We start from the raw sequence: 24,151 nt of genomic DNA, 5'->3' as shown, positions 1-24,151 counted from the left end.
GGTGAAAGGTGAGAATTCTACTAGGCTTTCATTTTTAGAGTTCTAATTTTTTCATAAATCTGTTGGAATTAGTAAAGGGAGGAGGAAATTTCTTTGTTCATTTTAATTTGTATATTTGCTATTAAAACCTCCTTATCAGGGAAGCAGTACTATTTCTAGAGTTAAGCACATCACTGTGATAATTATTTCACTATTGATGAACCAGACCTGCTGTTTTACTTCAAGTTAGGGAAACTATTATTGTAAAGGAAAGGGAAGGGGTCTTCTCCTTTTCAGAAAGGCTATGTAGGTTTGACGTATTTCTCTTCTCTTCCAAAGAGGATATTACTTTAATTGCACTAGTCCTTTTTCTGGAATACCTAGACTACCTGACAAACTCTGTGGTGGGATCTGTCTGCATCTAAACTGGTTGGGTTTGAGTTGTTATTATGGAATTTCTCTTTACTTTCAAGCATCCTCTTCCTCTGAAAAGTTGGTCTTTGGTCTCCTCATCTCTGGGAATGATTAAGACTCTAAATCTAGTGTCTTAGGTCAATGCTTTCCTCTTAAAACTGGTGTATCTGAGAATGTTGTTACCCTTTGTTTGCTTGCCTTTCTGGGGGTTTTTTGGCCCATCCCCCGTTAAGTAAATACGACAGGATACTTTATTTTCACAAGGAATTTCTCAGGTATAAGGAGCAGTGGTATTTAAAAAGATTAATTCTCACTTTGCCCTTTGACTCTCTCTCCCAATCCACATGATTCAAAAACCTGAAAAAAATTACTTTCATCCTAGACGCAAATCCAGATCTCCTTCCCCTAGAAGACGATCTTCCCCTGTCAGGAGAGAGAGAAAGCGCAGTCATTCTCGATCTCCCCGTCACAGAACCAAGAGCCGGAGTCCTTCCCCTGCTCCGGAAAAGAAGGAAAAAACTCCAGAGCTCCCAGAACCATCAGTGAAAGTAAAAGAACCTTCAGTACAAGAGGCCACTTCTACTAGGCAAGTATATAAAAATTCATTTATACATAATCACAGTTTCAGGCTATTATTGACTGCCAGTAGAATAACTCTTGAGTTACAGGGGTGCCTGGGTGGCTCAGTAGGTTAAGCGACTGCCTTCGGCTCAGATCATGATCCTGGACTCCCTGGATCGAGTCCCGTATCGGGCTCCCTGCTCGGCGAGGAGCCTGCTTTTCCCTCTCACCCTCCCCCCTCTCGTGTACTCTCTCTCTCTCTCTCATTCTCACTCTCTCAAATAAATAAATAAATCTTTAAAAAAAAAAAAAAAGAATAACTGAGTTACAAATATAAAATTACTTATTTCCCTTTTTATATTTTTTAAATCATAAAATCAGCTTGTTGAAAAGATTCCGGTTCTACAGGAGAGTTGTAAAAGACCCTAAAGGTGACCACTGCTATCGGTTGGTTGTATTGTTTCAGATATTTTATATATTGTAAATTGCTTTTTTCCCAATACTGTGGATGACTTTGTACTCTTAAAAATGTATATGGTTAGAATTGTTAGTTGCTCTTTAACTTTCACTTTAATTGCACTAGTCATTTTTCTGGAATACCTAGACTACCTGACAGACTCTGTGGTGGGATCTGTCTGCATCTAAACTGGTTGGGTTTGAGTTAAGTTGATCTTAGATCCCAAGATCTCCTAGGAATAAGGGAATTTGCCACCTTCCCTCTTCCTTTGGTTTTTCATTATCACTGGCTTCCAAAAAGCAGATGACCACAGAGCCAGTGAGCGACTTTTACCAATATTAAAATAACCTATTTGCAGTTCACTGTTCTTTAACTTTCATGTGTATGTATCTTTTTGGAGCTAAGAAGTCTTCATGGATTTTGAAAACATTTTAGAGAAAAATAACCTTATTACATCATTGTATTATGACTTAGGAGTCTGAGCTACAGAAGGGAAAAATAAGCTGTTTGTTTCTACAGTGACATCCTGAAGGTTCCCAAACCTGAACCTGTACCAGAGCCTAAAGAACCTTCTCCAGAGAAAAATTCCAAAAAAGAAAAGGAGAAGGAGAAGACCCGACCAAGATCACGGTCTCGTTCCAAATCAAGGTCCCGGACACGGTCTCGCTCTCCTTCTCATACTCGACCTAGACGGCGGCATAGATCCCGATCAAGGTGAGCTGTGGCTTCAAGATCCGTGTAGTTCTTGAGTTTTTTACCTGTTACTCTCTGGGTGGGATTAGGTAATTTCAGGGCAGTAGAGAGCATTTAGTATAAATGTTACTCTTTGGACTTGCAGAGAGAATTTTGGACCCTTTCTGTGCACCATAAAAATCTCTACATAAATGGAAAATCGTATGCCTTGAAGTCCATTTTTAAAATATAGCTGTTGAGAAAACTGTGGCAAGGAATTCATTCCTTGCTCTTGTTTATTCAGGCCCTAATTCTGTTTGTTATGGCAGATCATACTCACCTAGAAGGAGGCCAAGTCCGAGAAGGCGGCCATCTCCTCGAAGAAGAACCCCACCAAGACGAATGCCACCTCCACCCAGGCATAGAAGGAGTAGATCTCCAGTGAGACGGTGAGGGCTTTCTTTTTTCTTGTTTTTTTTCCCTTTCCTTTTTTTTTTTTTTTCTTTTTTAATTTGGAAGTGTCAGTACTTGAAAGTGCACCACATTTGCTTTAGGCTAATGTTTGAATTAGTGTCCCCCTGGAATAAAGACCTCTGAGTGATTAAGTAGGTGATGGCCTTCTAAGGAGCCTCTTGTTTGAGGTTTAATTGCAATGGAAAGCAGTGCTTGTGCAGTGTTGGGGGGAAGACAAATTGACCATTTTACTGATACTTCGTGTTAGCTTACCCTTTTAGATCCCAAGATCTCCTAGGGATAAGGGAATTTGCCACCTTCCCTCTTCCTTTGGCTTTTCATTATCACTGGCTTCTGAAAAGCAGATGACCACAGAGCCAGTAAGCTACTTTTACCAATATTAAAATAACCTATTTGCAGTTACATTTTTGTTTTAAATGTTTTTTTCCTCATTATAGAAACGAATGTTTATAAAATTTCAAACAAATAACAAAGGGAAAGTTACCCATAATCCCATTCCATGGATATAGCCATTTTTAGCAGTTTGATGTCTAGGTACTTTTGAAAAGATTAGGCATAAAAGTAACCCTGTCAGTACCAATGTTCTTTTCTTAAAAATCATTTTAAAATTGGCATGAGGTTAAAATGTTTGGACCTAATATTTTAACAAAAAGATTGGTGCTAAATCTGCCCAAAGTAGAGGCCTGGTGCACTGGTAGCAGAGTTTAGGGCCTTCTTTACCTCCTGGGAAGGAGCTGTGATTATTGTGCTTCAGATTATACCTAGCACAGAATTTTTTGTGTTTGAGTCTTTGAGATTTTTGCAGGGATATGAATCTACTTGGAAATAGGGGAAATACCAAACTCCATGATTTTTTGTTTCTGCAGTCAGGGTTTTCAAAGTCCCGTATTTTTTCAAAAGAAAATATTTGGGGAGGGGGTTATGATAAAATGAACCATTTTTATGACTACTGCTAAAAATGATAGACTTGATGTTACAATTGACAAATGAGACTAATGGCATAAATGATCAGTCGATTTAGGCATCACACTTCTAAAATTGGTTATTCTTTTTTAGGAGAAAAGTAATGCTGGTGCTTTCTAGTACAAGATTAGTGGAAACAGCTATTTCTTATATTGGAGTTTTGCAAACTGTGTTTTGATTGTGCTTACTGAGCCATTTAGCAGTCAAAATATTTTGCAGATTGTGTAAGATTCCCTTTCAGCCAGTTTCTATCTCACACTTAAGGTAGGGTTTCTTTTTTTCAGGTTCTCAGGAATTCTTCCGCCAAAGGTGAATTCTGCAGGTACACATAATTGCAACAAAACTTACCACAAATTTTGCCGCAGAATTCGAGAGGCCCCTGCTTCTAAGTTTATGTAGCTAAATGAATTCCAAACCCAGTTGCACATCTTTTTTTAAAAAGTTGCAACCTAAAGGTTGTTGGACATTTTGCTATCAAGTAGAAAATACTTTGCCACCCAAATTTTGTATGCAAACTCCAAACAGTGATGATTTCCCTAAGGAAGAAAGAGACTGGTTAGTTACCATATTATAGCACTCAACGTGACATATTTTATAGCTGGAAAGACAACTCAAACAGAAGCACTTATCAGAATAAGTTATTCATATTTAGTCTCAGAACTAGCTGTTTCCTGTCCTAGGTTGTGGTTTTGTTTCCCATTTTTTTTTTTTAAACTTACTATGTGCTTAGCTACATAAACTCAAAAGTTGGATAAAAATAGCTATATTTTTTTGTAAACTGTACATACCTATAAGGTCCCTCTTGACAAATACGCAGTTAATGAATGCAAATACTTTATTCCACAGAAGAAGGCGTTCATCAGCATCCTTGTCTGGAAGTAGCTCATCATCCTCTTCGTCCCGTTCCCGGTCACCGCCAAAGAAGCCTCCTAAGAGGACATCCAGCCCCCCTCGAAAAACTCGTAGGTTATCTCCTTCAGCAAGTCCTCCCAGGCGAAGGCATAGGCCATCACCTCCAGCAACTCCACCGCCAAAAACTCGTCATTCCCCAACACCCCAGCAGTCAAACCGTACGAGAAAAAGTCGTGTTTCTGTCTCTCCAGGGAGAACTTCAGGTAAAGGTAAAAATCAGACGCATAAAAATAATGTTTGTTCTTCATTTGACTCCAAAGTCCCCAGTCATTTGTTGCTGCCCCTGCTGTCCCTCCCCCTTCAGGGTGTGAAGTAGCTGGGTAAAATTTTGTATGTGATATTCTTTGTAAATTTGCTTATCACCTTTTCTTTTCTGCTCTAAGTTCTTAGGGTTTGTTGCAGTAGAGTTTGCATGTAAATGTGTTTTGGTTTTAGCATTTGCCCTCTGGCATCAAGTAGGTGGAGAAATACATTACCAGCCCATGGGCTGGGTTGGGGTAACTTACCAAAGTTTGTGTTGTCATGATAAGGGATCATTTTATTACTATGAAGACTGGTTAACTTTTTTTCCCTGAAGATTTTTTTGTTTGATATCTTATTTGAGGACTTCATATTGTTTTAATTCTTTCTTGGCCACATTGTGCTCCTTAGGGAAGAACATGGTGTCCTCTTAAAAGCTGATTTGTTTATTAATTTAGGCTCTAGGCAGGGTTCTTCTGAGTGTTGTCCTTGGTTTGTTCTGCAGATTGATTTCTGAGGAATTTATGATCTGTGATCCTGCCAGGCAAGGAGAATGCTCTGTTAGTCTGAGTGAAGGTTGTGGTGTATTGGGGTCTGTTCTTTTAGCATAAATACACAAGGAGAAAAGCAGTAGGATCTGTTTGCTTTGGGCCTCTGGTGTTTAGGGCTGAGATGATAGCCTGAAAGGTGAGTAGTGGGGGAGGGGAAATCCTAAAAGCTGCTCTAGTAATTGGTTTTTGAGAAGCAGTCCGTAAGTTGATTTATACTGGGCTTGCTCTGATCACATCTAAATTTTTAGGTTAGAAAAAGAAGATGGGGATGGGCAAAATTTTGAGTGTTTATTGAGGTATAGACAAGCCATCAGAGTGACGGGGGACTGGCAGATAATGCTGATCTGTAAAGAGTAATGTGTAGATTATTTTCTGAATTTTAACATTAATTTGGTGATTATATAATTTTATATGTGGTCATTTTTGTTACATTGGCTCTTTATACCTAGGCAGACAGCTGGATGAGAATAGACACATTTGGGTCTACCAAGTTCAGACTTAATTTAAGTATGGGAGGGGGCCTTAGGGTCACTTACTTTCATAACCTCATGTCCCATATTACCTTTTGTTCAAAATTAGGACAATTTCAGTACTTTCCAGCCACCTTGTCCAAATCTGATGCCCATTGTCCTAACCAGTTTTTTTCTTTTTCTGTGAAGTGTTTGTATTTTTGAATATTTTTTTTCCCTTCATCTGGAACCTTTAGAAAGCTCTCTAGTGAAAAAATACTACCCACCTTTTATTTTACAAAAACATATCAAGTTAGGATCTCTCTATTTACATTATAGCCAAAGAGTAATAAAAGCATCTGAACGGGAGGACTGAATCTTTGTTAAAATAGGTTGCTAGGTATTAACTTTTTTCAGAGTCTACCCAGGAACCAACCTCTTGTGTTCTGATACACTGTCAAGGGGAGTGGGCTACTGCTTTCTTTTTTTTTTTTAAGATTTTATTTATTTATTTGACAGAGACACAGAGGGAACACAAGCAGGGGGAGTGGGAGAGGGAGAAGCAGGCTCCCCACTGAGCAGGGAGCCAGATGCGGGGCTCGATCCCAGGACCCTGGGATCATGACCTGAGCCAAAGGCAGATGCTTAACCATCTGAGCCACCCAGGCGCCCTGAGCTACTGCTTTCAAAAAAAAAAAAAAAAAAAAGCAGATATGCACATAGAGAAATAAGTCATGGTGGAAGACAAAGAACTAGTTATATTCCTTTGGATTCTGGGACAGGTTTTCCATGTCCAAACAAAACACAGCCAAAGAGGACGCACTGTAGGCAACATCGTCAGAGAGCCTGGTGTCTACTGAAGCTGAATTTGGCTCTAAATACTTGGAAATAACATTTTATAGTAAAATGATCCTAGTCTGTGTGATGAAATTTCAGAGGTAGAACAGACTTTAGAGATTGTTATCAAGAAACCGGTTCTCAGGTTAAGTGATTTGGTCAAGGTCAACCAGCCAGGACTAAAATTTGGGTTCTCATTTCCCAGTAGAAAAATGTATACTTTGCCCAACTTTCCTATCCCAGAATGTTGTTTTGATGGCTAGAGGTGGAAGATGGAGGGCAGGGTGAAGTTCTTTAGTTTCTATACCTGGTGATGTGATTTCTGAAATTCCTTTTTATGATACTCCATGGCTAATAAGATCAGTGATAACCATTGAAGTGTAATAGATTTTACTTACGTATTTCATGTAGTAGTTACCAGTCAGGACTTTTTAATATTGGGCAAATGGAGTAGGAAGGATTCAGGGAAAGTATTTGAGGGAATTTAGAGGTAAATTGGAGTATACTGTACAGTCTTATCTGAAAGGATCTTCAGGAAGCATTTTGTAATCAGTGGCGTGTCAGTTAAATTGGCATTATCTTAGTACATAAAGCAGTGCTTTGAAATCAGTGGGATATTTAATGAAATATGTTTACAGAGGATCTATACCTATTGTAATTTTAGGATGAGATCAGTTTAACCCTATAAATTGTATTCTGTAGACAATGATTATTTCACCAATTCTGGTAACAGTGACTTATCTTTACACGGGATCGTTTGGACAAGTCTGGGAGATTAATAATTAATAGGACTACTGAAGTAGATTTAAAATTTTGGTTTTTCATTTGACTTAGAAGATTTCTGACTTTATGCTAGAATGATTTTGCCCCTTGAATACTAAAAATAAAACATTAACATAATAAACTATAAAATCTCATCTAGATAAACACATCCGGATGAAACATTAACTCTGTTAATACTACGATTCAATCATATTTAAACCAGCATAGGGGTATATAATAGATACTTGTTCTAATGGTATGAGTATTTTTACAGTAGACTTTAGCTAAGCCATTCATGAGAGATTGGATCAGGATAAAATTGCAATTATGTATTTCTGTGGGGGAAAAATGTGTATATTCTAGTTCAGTTGTGTTTGTTTAGTTGGCATTTGTCAACTGTCTTGCAGACATAGCCAAATTTTTAATGTGTCTTTGAGGAAAATTCATTCTGACATTCAGTTTGCTTCCAAATACAAATTTTGGAACCCACTTCTCTTAGGTGGTAACTTGAACATGTGGGGTTTATAGATAACTGGATGCCTCTACTAACATCTCAAGAATTGAAGATTAACTGACACTTTAAAGTGGAGAATACTGACCCAGAAAAATAGCCTCAAATCCTTAAAAGTTTAAAAGCATTTGTATTTTATTTCTTTGAATTTGTTAAAATACAAGTTTTAAATGCACTTTTGCTGCCATGTTTCACAATAACTAATTAGGTTTTAACCGTTTTTTTTACCGAATCCAGTGTTTTGTTGAAAATGCTTACTTATTAGGTAGAATCATTAATAAAATGCAGGTCATTTAAAAAGTATCGTGGTTTAAAAAAGGGGAGGGGTGCACCTGGGTGGCTCAGTCAGTTAATCACCCGACTCGATTTTGGCTCAGGTCATGATCTCAGGGTTGTGAGATCAAGCCCTACGTTGGGCTCTGTGCTCAGCAGGGAGTCTGCTTGTGATTCTCCCTCTGCTCCATCCCTCCTTGCTTGCTCTCATTTACTCTCTCAAATAAATCTTAAAAAAAAAAAAAAGTATTGTAAATTCTTCAGTTTGACTACTTTAGCAAAGATGAGATTTCTGTTTCAGATCACTAGCTCTCTTAGTTACTGCCCCTTAGAATAAGGCTTTACAGAATTCTGAGTATGAGTGTGTTAAAAGAAATGTATCTACATTCTGGGTCAACATCCCATAGTAATTGCTTTAATCAAACAGAAAAGATAAATAAGGATCCTCAGGGGATCATATTGTCCTCAAATTGAGTTCTTAGCAGCATGGTCTCAAATGATGTTTCAGGTTAATCTGTGGCAAGATCGGTGGTTATATCTGTATATACTTTTGATTTTAGTTGAAATAGTGGATGGATATTATCAATTGAGCTGGTTAATTGGAAATCAAAGCTGTGCTCTAGAAATAGTCTTGGGTTCAGATCCTAGTCACTTTAATGATCTATGTGACTTCAGTTGAAGTTACTTCTTTTTAAGCCTCAGATTTCTCCTCCTGTAAAATGGGGGTTAATACTAGCGACAGTGCTTAGCACTGCTTAATAATACAGCAAGCATACAAAAGACAGTTGCCATAATTTTCCATGCAACTTGGAAAAGAGAAGTTGGATAATTCAGAAGGCACTCACAGCTCTCCTACTACCTGGAGGTATATTTCAGAGCTTCTGCCCCTTCCTCCCCCTCCTTTTAAGCTTTGGAAAGAATCCTTCAGCCTTAGTATTTATTTTTCGTATTACGAGGATTTACTTTTTTATGGGTAGTTTAAATCTCTCATGTTATTATGAAGGTTGTATTGGTACATAAAGAATCTTTAGTCTCTTGGTGGCTCATTCCTCTTCTCCAAAACAAATCTCTTTCTCTGAAGATTTCATCAGATCTATTTTTTTTTAAGATTTTATTTATTTATTCATGAGAGACCGAGAGAGAGAGAGAGAGAGAGAGAGGCAGAGGCAGAGGGAGAAGCAGGCTCCCCGCAGAGCAGAGAGCCTGATGCGGGACTTGATCCCAGGACCCTGGAATCATGATCTGAGCTGAAGGCAGACGCTTTACCGACTGAGCCACCCAGGCGTCCCTCATCAGATCTATTTCTTAACCATTTATCAGTTTTATAACTTTTCTGAACCCAGGTATAGTTGGGTGCTTGGAAATTATTGTGCTGATGATGCCTCCGTAGTTGAGTGTATGTGTTTTTAGGTTGTGGGATTAAGCACCCAGAGCTTTACTGAGCTGAATGTTACAAATATCTTCTACACGGAGCTTCTGCTGCAAAACAGCAACTCCCAGTTTCTCTCTCTTTTTTTTTAAAGATTTTATTTATTTATTTGAGATAGAGAATGAGAGAGAGAGAGCACATGAGAGGGGGGAGGGTCAGAGGGAGAAGCAGACTCCCTGCCGAGCAGGGAGCCCGATGCGGGACTCGATCCCGGGACTCCAGGATCATGACCTGAGCCGAAGACAGTCGCCCAAACAACTGAGCCACCCAGGCGCCCCTCCCAGTTTCTCTTAACTGGCATTTCTCTTGGGAGAATCTTCAGATTCAAAAATCATTATAGCGCTTTTCAAGGCTTTCACCAAACATTTAATTTATTATTAAATTATTGATTTATTATTTAATTATCAAATTCTTTATAAGGATAGTGACACCTGTTGTACCATTAAGACAGTGTCTTGTGTGGCTTTGTTGTTTTGTTTTGCTTTCCCACGTACGTATTTTTTTTCCTTCTTTTTAGTAACAAAACATAAAGGTACTGAGAAAAGAGAGTCCCCTTCACCAGCACCTAAGCCTAGAAAAGTAGAGTTATCTGAATCGGGTAAGTTTTCGTGTGTTTTTTTGTTAAGCTGGATTAGATTTTTTGGCACATTTCATCATCCCCTCTGGTTAAAGATAATTATAGGATATGACTTAGTGGTTAAGAGCTATGGCTCTGAAGTTGAGACCAATCTGGTTTGAATCCCCAGTTTCACTACTTAACTGCTTTTTGTTTAATTACTTCATTTATCTGACCCTCACTTCTTTTATCTCAAATACAGATAACAGTACTGTCCTTCAGGTTTTTTATGATTAACTGAAATAATGCCTATAAAGTCCTTAGCGCTTAGCGTGACCTATAGTAAATAAATTTGGATTACATGTGGTGAACATAGTCTAAAATCAGCATTTAAATTGGCATTTTAAAGCTTTTTGTAAGAAAAAAATATATATATATATAGTTGTATTGCTTGACCCAATGAGATAGAGGTTTAAGAGACCATTTTCCAACTCAAGTATGTTACATTTTCTGTATGCATAACTAAAGAAACACTTTCTAAATGCATCCATCTTTCAGAAGAAGATAAAGGTGGCAAAATGGCCGCGGCAGATTCTGTGCAGCAGAGACGTCAGTACAGACGACAGAACCAGCAGTCTTCATCTGGTACGGATATGGAGTCAACTGTTTTCTGTCTATATCCTCATGAAAAATACTCCACAAATATAAATCTCCATCCTTGTAGTGAGCGTACATGGGAGAAATATGTGCCTGCATAGAAATCTGTTCAAGGGGAGGAAGTATTACTTTTGGTTTTTGGTGTTAAGTCTTTTCTTAAAACTTAATTTTCTTTTAAATAGTTATAAACAATAGATCTTTGCAGTACAATAGTAAAACAGACGGGTATAAAATTTGGAAAAGTATAATTCTTCTCCCAACCCCTAGTCTTACTCCTGGAAGCTTTTCTTCAGAATTTTTTTGTGCCGTCTATAAGGATCTATGGTTTAAAAGGGCAAAAAACCCCAAAAAACCTGCATAAGCTCAAACTGTATGTTGCCTCCCTTTTTAACTTATTATATCTAGATATCTTTCCCTGTTCTTAGATCTAATTTAATAGCCAGAACCTTTCATTGTAATAATTAATACACTGTAATTTATTGAGCCAGTCACCTGCTTGGACATTTAGGTTGTTTCTGGGTTTTGTGTACTTTATATCTGTAAAAGAATAAATATTTATTTAATTACTAATAATTAATTTTATTAGCTCTGGGTATTTGTGACCGAGTTTAGGTGTGCTACCTTTTCTTTTCATTTACGAAATAGAGATCAAAGCACCCCACAGCGGCATTAAGTCCATTAAAAGCCCATCGAGGTTTTGCAGCTCTTTAAACATGAAGTTAGGGCGCCTGGGTGGCCCAGTCGTTAAGCATCTGCCTTCGGCTCTGGTCATGATCCCAGAGTTCTGGGATCGAGTCCCACATCGGGCTCCCTGCTCAGCAGGAAGCCTGCTTCTCCCTCTCCCACTTCCGCTGCTTGTGTTCCTGCTCTGGCTGTCTCTGTTTCTGTCAAATAAATAAATAAAATCTTTGGGGAAAAAAAAGTTAAATCATAGGAAGGCTTAAAAATGCATATACGTCTTGGGTGTTTTTGGTACTTGGGACTTTGTTTTATTCTTTTTTTTAAGAGAGGTGGAGAGAGAGAAAGCATGGGGGAGGGGAGAGGGAGAGACTCTTAAGTAGGCTCCATTCCAAGGGCAGAGCCCGACACAGGGCTTGATCTCAAGACCCTGAGATGATGACCTGAGTCGAAATTAAGAGTCGGATACTTAACCAACCAAGCCACACAGGTGCCCTGGGACTTTGTTTTGATATTTGGGAACAGTTATTATTTTAAGTTAAGGAAACCATGTGCAAACAATTGAAGTTTTTCTTTTTGCAGTCCCAGACATTTGCTACCAGGCCTGTAGGAAAGGCTTGTCACGTACATTCTTTTTGTTTGTGTGATAAATGCTAGGGACGTGGAAAGAAGTTTTTCAGACCCTAATAGGACTTCCAGTAGTTTTAAAAGTGCTTAGAGTAACAAGCCTCAGGTACTTGCTTGAGATGCTTTTTGTGCTTAATTTGGAAAATCACTAGATTCTTAAGGGACACTTGTATCCTATTGGAGTGTGCCTTGAGAATGATTTATATAACTTCATTATATAATAATGATGTATATTTATGCTTGGTTTTTAAGTCACTGACTATATATTGATAATAACCTTTGTTCAGGACTGATGGCTTGTATACATGCTTGCTTGCATAAGTGGGCTTAACTTGCTAATTTGGACACTCCCATCTGCTTAGATTCAGAAAATATGGGTAGACTCTTTTAAGCACAGATGTAACATAATTTTTGTTTATTGTGTAATTATAGATTCTGGCTCCTCTTCTTCCTCAGAAGATGAGCGACCCAAGAGGTCCCATGTGAAGAATGGTGAGGTAGGCAGGCGGCGGAGACATTCCCCTTCCCGGAGTGCCTCTCCATCACCTCGAAAGCGCCAGAAAGAGACTTCCCCTCGGTAATGTCTTTTCTTTCAGTAGTCTTCACTGGTGTTCTGTAGTTGTGATGAAACTTCTAACTTAAGGGATGGGCTACAGGCTTATTTTAGAAATTGGTTAATTCCTTCATTTCAGGGATTCACACACAGAAGGAGATGGTCAGATTTGGGGGGTTTGGGGACATTTTCTTTGCTTTATTTGGTGGTTATCACTATTAGTGAGATCTTGGTAAGTTTTGTTTGTACCACCATGTCTTATGTCTGCATGACTAGATCAGTGAAACCATAGCATTAACTTCTGAACATCTTGGAACATCAAAAAGAAAAAAAAAAGACATCGCCATTAGTGATACTTAACTCCATTGAAGTAAATAATTTGGTGAATGGAATTCCTGACCTTTGTTTTTCTCCACTGCTCTCAGGATGCAAATGGGAAAGCGATGGCAATCGCCAGGGACTAAAAGGTTGGTTAGCCACTACTTTGTACCTGAGGCTACATGTCAGGGTGTAGTGACGGGATTGCTACTTAGGGGACCTGCTCCCATCCCTGTGTAGACAGCGGGGATGGCTGTGAGAAGTTCCGAGTTCTAGTGGATTATATTTCTTTGCACGTCAAATTAATGACAGAACTTGTACACAGTGTTCATTTTAGAGTACCATTTGAGCTTAGATTTTTGTTCAGTTATAGTACGTGGATATTTTCCAAGCAGTAGGGTAATAATAGCTCCTTAGATTTAGTGGGGAGGGCCTGTGTGGTGGCCTTCAGGAAAGCAAGAAAAACTTGGGAAAGACTTCAAAAAAGATTAAAGATGAACATGAGGCTCTGGCCATGTTCAGTGTCCTCTGCAGTAGGAAGGTAGGTTGCATATCTTCACTGAACCTTTTTGATCACGTGTCTGTGACTATAAAAACTAACATTTTAGAGTTTAATCATAAATAGAAATCTGTAATTCAGGCCTATGTCATACGTGAGAAAAAAGGCTCAGAAGTAGTAAAATGAGTCTCTTAGGGTATAAAGGGACAAAGCCTGATCTTAGCCCTGTGCTGCTGACATTATACCATTATATTGTCTTCATTAGTCTTCTCCCTTTTTGGGGGGCGGGGTCTTAGCTGCTGCTAAATTTCTGAGTGTTTATCCTTCATGAAACTATCACATTGTCCTCTTTATAGCTCACTTTTTGAAGTTGTGTTGTTTTAGGTAGTCTCACTGATTAATAAGAGTTCTGTTGGAAAGATTCTTTGGAACTAGTCAGCAGTGTTTGTGATGGAGCAAAGTTGTGTATTTGTGTTGTGGAACACTTGACAATAAAAACCTTTTAAAAGAAGGATAAATTTAGGTGCCAGATCATTCCGTTTCCAACTATAATATCCCTGACTTCTGGAAAATTGCTAGTACAACAGCAAAAAAGTTGCTTTACAAAATCAGGTTAGTGGTGAGATTCCTTCCCCCTCCTACACCCTCCCCTTATGGAACTGCTTTCTTTTTGGAAATGATTTATCAACACTGATGTCCACTGCCCTGCTCCAGGGTATTTTTGTTTATCCTCTTTAAAAAGGCCTGCAGTTTTAATGATGTTAGAAATTGCTATCAGGTGTCTAGGATTTAGAGATGGAGAAAGAATTATTTGGAACGATGTTTCAGTATTATATTTTTAAAAGGGGACGGACAGCCTGGTTTGGATTACTTCATATGTAAACTTTAAACTTTGAACAGGTAATATTTTCCATGCTTTGAAACACTTGTCTTTGGGTATCGAACACTCTTTAACTTCAAAGGATAAAAGGCATATTGATGATAGTGAAAGGAAGTTATCACAAAAAAATTAAAAAGGGAGTTGTCCCATCTATAGCTTCTGCTAGTGAAGTGGTTGTTCGGAGAGGTCGCTGCAGAGAGAGCAAGCTGGCTCCTTCTGATAAAACTTGGCGTTTCTACCTACTTGAGGGCTACATCACATATTGAGGCTTCCTGAAATCGGTTCTCACACAACTTGAAGGGGATCTTCACTACTCAACAATTTCTACACAGTGGAAAGCTTAGCTTGGCATTATTCAGAGTAACTAGAAAACACTTAGTTGTTAGATTAAGCAGATGAAATACATTAAGCATTCAGAATTTTGAATAATACAGTGAACAAACTTGATCTCTTAGAAATATATTGAACCTGGGCTTTATGTCACATTTTTTTAAACACATATGGAAAAATTGAAATAGATTCATCTCAGATTAGTTTTTTGTTTTAACCCTTGAAATGTGTGCCCTCTCAGCTCAGGTAGAAATTCTGTAGCCTTCAGATCATGGAGCCATGTGGTGTCAGTACTCCAGTTTTAAGTGATTATCAGATTTTTCTAGCAGTTCCTTAAGTTAATGCAAGTTTGGTTATGGTTTTACTTACTCTTTTTGGTTATTTTCTCACATAGAAGCAGGACATTGAGGGTCATCACTGCAAGGGACCTTTTGGCTACACTCAGCCTTTTTGTTTTACCATTGAAGATGAGGCACAAAATAAATATCTCAGGTCATTAGTCTGTCATAACAGGTTCTAATCTGAGTCCAGTTTTTTAGTTACTGATTAGATTTTACAAACTGAAATTGGGAGAATATTTTTAAAAAGAAGCCACATAATCAACAGTAATAGTCTCTTATGTGATTGTATTTACTGATAAGAGAGAGAGTTCTGCTTTGTATCACTTCATCCTCTTAGTTTGCACCTCTAAACTCTTTTTGCTTCTTTTTAAGTCAAAACCCCAGTGTCTTTTCCTATTTGAAATCTTGAGTCAATACTGTGGTTATCCTCTCTGGGTCCTGTAATTCTCAGATTATACCCTGCTAATAAAATGGCTTCTCCTTTACTGTATTTTCTTACAGTTAGTAGTTCCTGTCTACATTTCATTTTGTCCAAAGCTTATCTGTCTTCGTAGATTGCCTCTTGTAGTTTATTGTTTTAAATCTGTTCTAGTGAAGTCTTAGTCCCCACCAGGCATAAACAAATTGGAATTGAAAATTAAATAATGAAAATAATTATTAAATTTACTAATGAATTTCAGGATTTTCTCTGCTCTGTTAGTAACAGAGCTCTCCTTAGTTTTAAAGGGGGAATCAAGACTAGTAAACTTTAGAAAATATTTCCAGGTTCATAGGAAGCCTCAGTCCTATGCTAGTCGAACTGAAAACTATATAGTATGTGATTACTTTGTATATATGCAAACTTAGCCAAAAGGTGGCAAACTGGCTTGGTGTATATTTTAATATATCTCTTGGGAAACTGCTGTGAGTTAGTCCAGTTGATATAATTGTATTTTTCATGTGTGCATTTGTGTTGGTTAAGTGTAACAGCTCAGAATTAGGGTTTTGTATAATTGTCTATATTTCACCCATGTTGCTCCCAGTCATAGCTTTAGTGCTCAACTTTTAATTCTTTGTTTTTGGGTTAGTGTTTTTAGTTAGTAGTAAGCAACTCTTGAATAGTGAAAATACATTTTTAAAAATTGAGAACTTGGAACAGTGACACCCACATTTGGGGCCTTAAGCCTATGGTGACTATTAAAATTTTAAACTTATGAATTAGAACATGGAAATTTTTCTGAGTATTAAAACAGTTGTTCCTAATAAGGAATCAGAATCACCTGGAGAGCCTTTTCAGCATATACCAGCTAGACCATAGTCCAGACCTGGTAAACAAACTCAGATTAGCTTCCTAGGTAATTGTGATGTGCATTCAGATTAAAAAACAATGTCATAAGGCAGTGTTTTCAAACTTTTTTCACCCTGTGTCATGTTAAGAATTTCTGTATCATGACCCAGACTCTGCATATTTATATACTGAAACAAAAATTTTACAAAATAAAATTTACCATTCCCACAACCACAAGTAAATATATTTTGATTTTCTAAATGCTGGTTCTCAGAGTCTTGACTAATGGTCTTGGCAGGTGGTTTGAAAAACATTGCACTGAGGGATAGAGGGAACAGTTGGCTGCACTTTGGGTTAACGATTGAAACTATGTCATCTGGATCACTTAATTATAAATGCTAACTCCAAATCACCTGTAATTTTTTTTTTTTCTTTTTGGTGATTTAGTGGTAGACGGAGGAGGAGTCCCTCCCCACCACCTACCAGAAGGCGACGTTCTCCTTCTCCTGCCCCTCCTCCTCGTAGGCGCAGGTCCCCCACTCCGCCACCACGACGAAGGTATTTTATTAGATATGTTAGTGGGAGCTAATTGACGCAACTTTATGATCAGAATATCTTAATAGAGTGGCATTGCTCAGCCATTTACAGAACACCGCATATTATGTGATTCTGTTGATATGAAAAGTCCAGAACACCCAGATCTATAGAGATAAAAGTAGATTTGTGGTGCCTAGGGTAGGGTGGGAATGGGTAGTGTTGTAATGGTTACACGACTGAATATACTTAAAACATTGAAATGTACCCTTTAAAATTTATGGTATGTGAATCACATGTCAATAAAGATGTTAAATTAAAAGGGGAAGTCTAGTGATTACAAAGGGAAAAATACTAACTTTACAGTGGAGAATTTCAGCACATACCTCCATAACTAAGGAATCAAGCTAACAGGCAGTAGTACATACTGGCATTCTATAATTCCCGGATACCTTATCCTGGTATCCTTATCAATTATACAGAACCTCAGTCTGATTTATTAGGAAATACCAGACAAACCCAAATTGAAGGTTATTCTACAAGGTAACTAATACTCTTTAAAAATGGCAGTCCTGGGCGGCTGAGTCAGTTGGGCATCTGTCTTTGGCTCAGGTCATGATCCCATGCTCCTGGGATCGAGCCTCACATTGGGATCCCTGCTTGGCGGGGAGTCTGCTTCTCCCTCTACTGTCCCCCTTCCCTCTGCTGTGCTTCTTTCTCTGAAATAAATAAAATTTTCAAGATAAATAAATAAAAATGGCAGTCATGAAAGACAAAGGAATTAGTCACACATTGGCAGGAACTAAGGACACATGATAACTAAATATAATGTAGAATTGTGATTTGGGGGGAAAAAGACATTAGTGGGAAACCGGGTTTGTAATTTAGTTAATACTAAGTGCTGTGGCTAATTTCATAGTTTTGATCATTTTTGTTATGCTGTCGGGAGCTGTTAAGTGGCAAATCTCTACTATTTTTATAGCTCTTCTGTAAATCGAAAGTGATTTCAGAATAAAAGCGGAGAAAATTTGTAAGGACATTGCTCAAATACATTACCAAACAGTATTGAATGCCTATTACATGCTTATTTATATACTTAATCTGTAGTCCTTGAGATGATCTTGCTCAGTAGGTGGTATTGTTCCCATTTTTCAGGTGAGGAAATGGAGGTGCACACTACCTTGTCCAAAAAGTAGCCTATTGTAAAGCTGATTCTAGGCAGGAAAATATTTTGAGCTTAAGGTCTGAACATTTCAGAAGCAAATTAAGCAGTTGGAACTGAATGTCATATTCAAGTCGAATTTCTAAGAGGCAGTTAAGATTATATAGGACTTAAGTATTAAGTGGAAGGCCAACTTGGACTTCTACAGGGATGCATTCTGCCTAGTAGGTAGACTTCCACTGAAAAGTGGTTTTTTGAGATGCAAAATCCAAGTCTCTCCTTGGAACAGTTGAGTAGGTGTAGAGATACCTTTTAAAACGTGTGCAAGTGAACTCTTGCCAAGTCCAAATGTCAGTCAAGAAAGCACCACATAGGAGAGCTCTTTTTTTTTTTTTTTTTGAAGATTTTATTTATTTGAGAGAACATGAATGGGGGCGGGGTGGGGGCAAGAAGCAGACTCCCTGCTGAGCAGGGAGCCCCACATGGGGCTTGATCCCAGGACCCTGAGATCATGACCTGAGCCGAAGGCAGAACACTTAACTGACTGAGCTACCCAGCTGCCCCCAGGAGAGCTTTTTAAAGCACAGACTTCTAAGCTGCCCATAGTGGAGTCCTGCTAATGTAGCTGCCTAGCTTGTACATAATGATAGTGGGTGTTCACAATTTATGCAAGATTCTCTTCTCAGAAAAACCCATTAAATTGGTTCCATGTGGATTATGTTAAATGACTTTTGACAAACTTGAATTCATTCTGGAAACTTCAAATTTCTCCATTAAGCAGAATGTCCTGTTTTCTAATCATCTAGGGTAAACAGAGCCACTAAGTGATTTTTTTCCCTTTAAATGAGGATAAAGGCCTAGCATTTCCAGTTAAAAATGTACTGTCTTTGCCTGGTGCTTAACTACAGTATTGCCATAACTTCTGGTTAGTTTTCTGTGCATTCTGTTGCCTTACTCTTTCGGACCTTTCAGCTTAATGGTTTATTTTTCCTAGGACTCCTTCTCCTCCCCCCCGCCGGCGCTCACCTTCCCCAAGAAGATACTCTCCTCCGATACAGAGGAGATACTCTCCTTCTCCACCTCCAAAGAGAAGAACGGCTTCTCCCCCTCCCCCTCCTAAACGAAGGGCATCACCATCTCCACCACCAAAGCGTCGGGTCTCCCATTCTCCACCTCCCAAACAAAGAAGCTCCCCAGTCACCAAGAGACGTTCGCCTTCATTATCATCAAAGCATAGGAAAGGGTCTTCCCCGAGCCGGTCTACCCGGGAGCCCCGGTCACCACAACCAAACAAAAGGCATTCGCCCTCACCACGGCCTCGAGCTCCTCAAACCTCCTCAAGTCCTCCACCTGTTCGAAGAGGAGCATCATCATCACCCCAAAGAAGGCAGTCCCCTTCTCCAAGTACTAGGCCCATTAGGAGAGTCTCCAGGACTCCGGAACCCAAAAAGACAAAAAAGTAAAAATATTTTATGCTTTCTTGGCTAGGAACACTAACTTGCATAGTTCTTTATTTTTGGAAGCTCCCCCCCCCCCCCCCCTTTACTGAGAAATTACAGAAAAGAATAAGCTGGGAATATAGGCTTTTAAGGCAGCTTAAAGGTACTATTCACAGATCCATTTTCTGTTTTCGGAATAGTTCCTTATGCCATAGGACTTTATACTTGGTTCTTAGGGGTATCAGGTTTATTGGGGGATGTGCTTCCAAAACTGAACTCTGAAGTAATGCAGAGAACATTTCCTGCATGTCTATGTAAGACTGATAAAAGCCATTTTAAATACAAGGAACTGGCATTATTAATTTCCTACAGGAAAAGTGTTAACGGATAGAGGATTATGGGGCTTAAACTCTCCAGGAGACTTAGACGATACAAATTTGATGTGTGTGTGTGTTTGTAGAATCGACTAAGTGGTAAAATATTTAAAGTTTGTGACCTGGTTATATAATGGTGGTTGGTTATTTTCTCTTATGAAAGACCTTTGCTCTTGGATACTGAATTGTTTTTTTCTTTCCCTCTGTTTCTAGGGCTGCCTCACCAAGTCCTCAGTCTATAAGGAGGGTCTCGTCCTCCCGATCTGTCTCAGGATCTCCTGAGCCAGCAGCTAAAAAACCCCCAGCACCTCAGTCTCCTGTCCAGTCCCAGTCCCCCTCTACCAACTGGTCACCAGCGGTACCGGTGAAAAAGGCTAAAAGCCCCACACCAAGCCCATCTCCGGTGAGGGTATGTGTTTGCCCTGTTCTGGACACCCTTTATAATTGTATGTGGTCACTTGGAAGCAAAGACAAGTTTTTGTTTTTCTTTGTGGCTCAGAGCAGCATTATGTTCTGTAGTTCAGCTGGCCTTCAAGGAAGCATGAAATTAAGGGGGGTGGTGGTTGCACCACAGTCCATGCTTCATATCCTAGTCACCCGCTAATTGACATCACGTCTAATATTGTTAAAATCTGTAATCTTGGTGGTTAAAATTGGCCTATATAGAAAATCTAGAATAACAGAAAAGAAAAAGTTACCCATGGTTCTATTATCTAGGGGAAAAATAGCTTAGTATTTTCTGCTGTCTCTATAGCATTTGACATATTTGGGGACACTTGGGGATCACAAAATAAAACTTTCAAAATTAGATATGTGTGTGAGTACGATTCCATTTTTATAAAGGAAAAAAATACCACAAAGCAGGTACCAAATGGTAACAATGGTTATATGTTAGAAGGGGAAAGGATGAGTAATCTAAAATTTTCCTTACGTGTAGTGCCCTTTTTCCCCACAGTAGAAATACATTATTTCTATAATAAATGAACCTTGCAGCCTGTGAAATACTAGCTGAAGTGGAAAGTACGGTATTGTCCCATATAGTCTTATCTCTGGCAAGCCACATAAATAAGAATAACGCTTGTTTTTTACCTTGTCAAGTTTAAATGTCATTAGGATATTAAAGTATTGGGAGTTTAAACTGTATTTTCCCCTCTGTGAGTCATTAATCTGATCTTGAACAGGTTTATTGTATAAAGTTAATGGTTAGGGTCCATCTCATAGTAGGTTTGCCTAAATTTTACAAACTAACTGAATGGATTGAGGAATTTTAAGTAACTGCTTAGAAATCTGAAATGTGAAATTTCAGGATTACTGATGGGATTCACTTGCAGCAGAACTTGCTCTTTGCATAATTTTGGTATAAACAATCGGACCCTTGAACAGCATGGAGCAGGGCCACATAGATGTGGAGGTCTTTTGATGAATACGGCACAGCACCGTAAATGTGTTTTCTCCTCCTTATACTTTGCTTAGTAACATATTTTTTATAACCTCCAAAATCTGTGTTCATTGAGTGTTACGTTACCCATAAGGCTTCTTGTCTGTGTAGGCTGTTAGTAGTTAATTTGGGGGAGAGTCAAAAGTTATATGCAGATTTTCAACTGCATGGGGAGTTGGTGCCTCTAAGCCCCACGTTGTTCAAAGTCAATCGTATTATGCATTAAGGAGCAAACTCCCTCCATTCTAGAGCTAGAAGTCCTACAGTGGCTGGAGATGTGGCATTCACACAAGCATGTGTTTAGAATAATAGCTGTACTTACTGAAAGCCTACTTCCTATTAGGCTAGTATTGTGGGTGGTTTACAGATAAATTACAGTTTAATTCTCACAACAGCTCTGTCGGGGATTGCTGTATCCATTTTATTTAGGTTGACAGAAGGGGCTCAGAAGAAGTCCACCGATTCGTCTGAGGTCACATGGTGAACGGGTTCAGGAGCCAGAATTCACCTCAGGCCTAGCTGAGTTCAAAGATTTTTTCTTTCTTTTGCACGTGCTGCTTTCCTTGCGTTTGGAGGTGGCTCTGGATCCTGGACACCCACCTGACTGGCAGCTTGTGGTTGGGAAACATGGCTTATATGTGCCGTTAGTTGGGGAAAATCCATTCTGACTCTTAGAATCTGTGAAGAGCATCTTCGCTTGCAGTGTGGTTTTCGGCTCAACATACTTTTCTTGGCAGGGATTGCCCTTGGGCCTTTTTCTCCCCAGAAGCCTTAGGAAGTCCTGAGATTTGTCCATTTAGTTATTCCCTTGAGAAAATAAAATGTTTAGTTGGACAGCATTTTAGTCTGATTGATTTTACTGTGACTTTTCTGGATTTCTAGAACTCAGACCCAGAAGGAGGTGGAAAGAAAAAGAAGAAAAAGAAGGACAAGAAACACAAAAAGGATAAGAAGCACAAGAAGCACAAAAAACACAAGAAGGAAAAGGCCGTGGCGGCAGCGGCCGCAGCAGCAGTGACCCCTGTGGCCCCCGCTGCCCCCACGGCCACGTCGGCACAGGAGGAACCGGAGGCAGAGCCCGAGCCTAAGAAGGTACGTGTGCCTTGCACTTCCTACAGTTGGCTAAGTCATTGGATGATGAGGAGGAGCTTAAGATTTTTTTATAGTAATGGCTACTTGGCTGTTAGCTCTCTCCTGATCTATCATCATTCTTGATGATCTGCCAAGAACGGGAATTTGCCAAGAGTAAGGAGAAGAATGTGAATGGCTGCCAAAAGCTTAATGTAGGTTTTTAAGAATAACTTCTTTGAGATATAATTAACGTGCCATTCACCTGTTGAAAGTATGTGATTCAGGGGCACCTGTCTGGCTCAGTAGGGCATGCACCTCTTGATCTCAAGGTTGTGAGTTTGAGCCCTGCATTGGGTGTAGAGATTACTTAAAGATAAAATTTTTTAAAAAAGGAAAGAAAGTATGTGATTGAGGGGTTTTTAGTGTATTCATAGAGTTGTGCGGCTGCCGCCATGATGTGGTTCTGTCCTGCGCCCTACACCTCTTCGCCAGTGTCTCAGGACTCACCAGTGTGACCCCTCTGGTTTTAGGAGACCGAAAGCGAGCCCGAAGACAACCTCGACGACTTAGAAAAGCACCTGCGCGAAAAGGCGCTGAGGTCGATGCGGAAGGCTCAAGTGTCCCCACAGTCTTAGGCGGGAATGTGTGTCACGATGTACATTTTATTTGGTTTGTACGCAATTCAATTTCAAAATTGCTAAAATGTGTTTGAGCTTTAGACTATAACATTTGTTGTAATAATTGCTAGGTTGAAGTTCACCATGTAAAAAAAAAAAAAGGGCATGGATTTACATTGCAAAAGGTGTCCACAGTGTATTAGTGACATTCTTTCATTGACAGCTGACATAAATTCATTTAGAGTGAAATATTTTAAGCCAAAAAAAAAAATCCCCTTTTTAAAAAAGGGGGTTTCAATATTGTTGGCATTCTTATGGTTTCTTTAAAGGCCTTGGCTATTCCCAGAGGTTTTCTTTCTTTTCATTTTTTTTTTTTTTTTTATTTTTCATTTGAGTCTTAGCACCCATTTAAGTTATGATGCTTCCAACCTTGTTGGTTTGCAAGCTTGCCCAGAAATAAGACCACTGTTGAACTACCACAAAAGTATAAATGAATATTTTAATGCCACAATCTTTCCTGTTGCCTGTGGAGTCTCTGCTGAAATGAATCAGGATTTGAGCTCTAGGACGAGACGGAAAATGAAAGCATGTTGTTTGCCAGGACACTGTGGGTTTATATTGATGTGTAACAAGTTGATTTGGAACACTGGAATTTCATTCTATTCTGTTGTGTTTTTTTTGTAAAGGCAATTAACTAGTCCCAGGAAGGATCCTTCAGTTATATAAAAGTTTGTTTTATGAAATGTCATGGCTCCATTCATAATTTTGTCTTGTTCTTCCAATTGGTATATACAACCTTCAGAGCTCTCGTATTTGGAAGGCTGGAAGGGCCCAGACTTTGAAATAGTGTCTTTGTTTTCACTGTTTTTGTTTTTTGTTTTTTGTTTTTTTTTTTAAACTAAAGCTATATAAAGCTTGTGGATTAAACAGAATAAATTTCTAAATTTAAAAACGTTGGCCACTCACTTTTACTTAACCGTCTCAATACTGCGGGAACCCACCTTCCCACCCCCCACCCCGAAATCTTACATTTAAACCTAATGTTTTTACCCCCGTGGCACCTTTGACACAGGTTTGGGCAAGGAAAATAAATGATGGTGAAATTACTCTACCGTCTTTATTTTAATAACGAATGTGATAAGTGCTATGAAGGGAGAGTGTATGGTGCGATTGGAACATATATGATAGACAAGGCAAAGTCAACCAGGCACTTCAAGCAGAGCAGTATCTGTGTATGGCCTGAGAGGCAGAAGGAGCCTGGCATATTCTAGGAAGTGAAGGAAGGCAGGCTAAGGAATGACTGGAGCAACCTCCCTCTTAGGTTGT

At 39.0% G+C, this 24,151-nt stretch overlaps 1 protein-coding gene across 15 annotated transcripts in view; it reads left to right on the top strand.

Annotated features, from left to right (window-relative positions):
* SRRM1 (serine and arginine repetitive matrix 1) overlaps positions 1 to 23,931 on the top strand; it is a 32,207-nt gene extending 8,276 nt beyond the window's left edge. For 7 of the 15 annotated variants that reach the window (XM_035019471.1, XM_035019461.1, XM_035019472.1 and 4 more), the window contains 13 exons: positions 776 to 979; positions 1,931 to 2,125; positions 2,413 to 2,532; positions 4,367 to 4,641; positions 10,002 to 10,082; positions 10,599 to 10,685; positions 12,435 to 12,579; positions 12,981 to 13,022; positions 16,638 to 16,748; positions 18,881 to 19,345; positions 19,913 to 20,108; positions 22,020 to 22,229; positions 22,739 to 23,931. In XM_035019471.1, the coding sequence (XP_034875362.1) occupies positions 776 to 979; positions 1,931 to 2,125; positions 2,413 to 2,532; positions 4,367 to 4,641; positions 10,002 to 10,082; positions 10,599 to 10,685; positions 12,435 to 12,579; positions 12,981 to 13,022; positions 16,638 to 16,748; positions 18,881 to 19,345; positions 19,913 to 20,108; positions 22,020 to 22,229; positions 22,739 to 22,843 (2,236 nt within the window). In that variant the 3' untranslated portion in view covers positions 22,844 to 23,931. The remainder of the gene's footprint in view (positions 1 to 775; positions 980 to 1,930; positions 2,126 to 2,412; positions 2,533 to 4,366; positions 4,642 to 10,001; positions 10,083 to 10,598; positions 10,686 to 12,434; positions 12,580 to 12,980; positions 13,023 to 16,637; positions 16,749 to 18,880; positions 19,346 to 19,912; positions 20,109 to 22,019; positions 22,230 to 22,738) is intronic. The other 8 variants (XM_035019462.1, XM_035019464.1, XM_035019465.1 and 5 more) reach the window with 8 other exon arrangements.
* Positions 23,932 to 24,151: the final 220 nt, after the last annotated feature.

This window comes from Mirounga leonina, unplaced genomic scaffold (assembly GCF_011800145.1).
Source record: "Mirounga leonina isolate KUSES-001 unplaced genomic scaffold, KU_Mleo_1.0 Mir_173, whole genome shotgun sequence".
Classification (NCBI taxonomy): Eukaryota; Metazoa; Chordata; class Mammalia; order Carnivora; family Phocidae; genus Mirounga; species Mirounga leonina.
The sequence above is the reverse complement of the archived record's forward strand: the minus strand, read 5'-3'. Positions and strand labels throughout refer to the sequence as shown.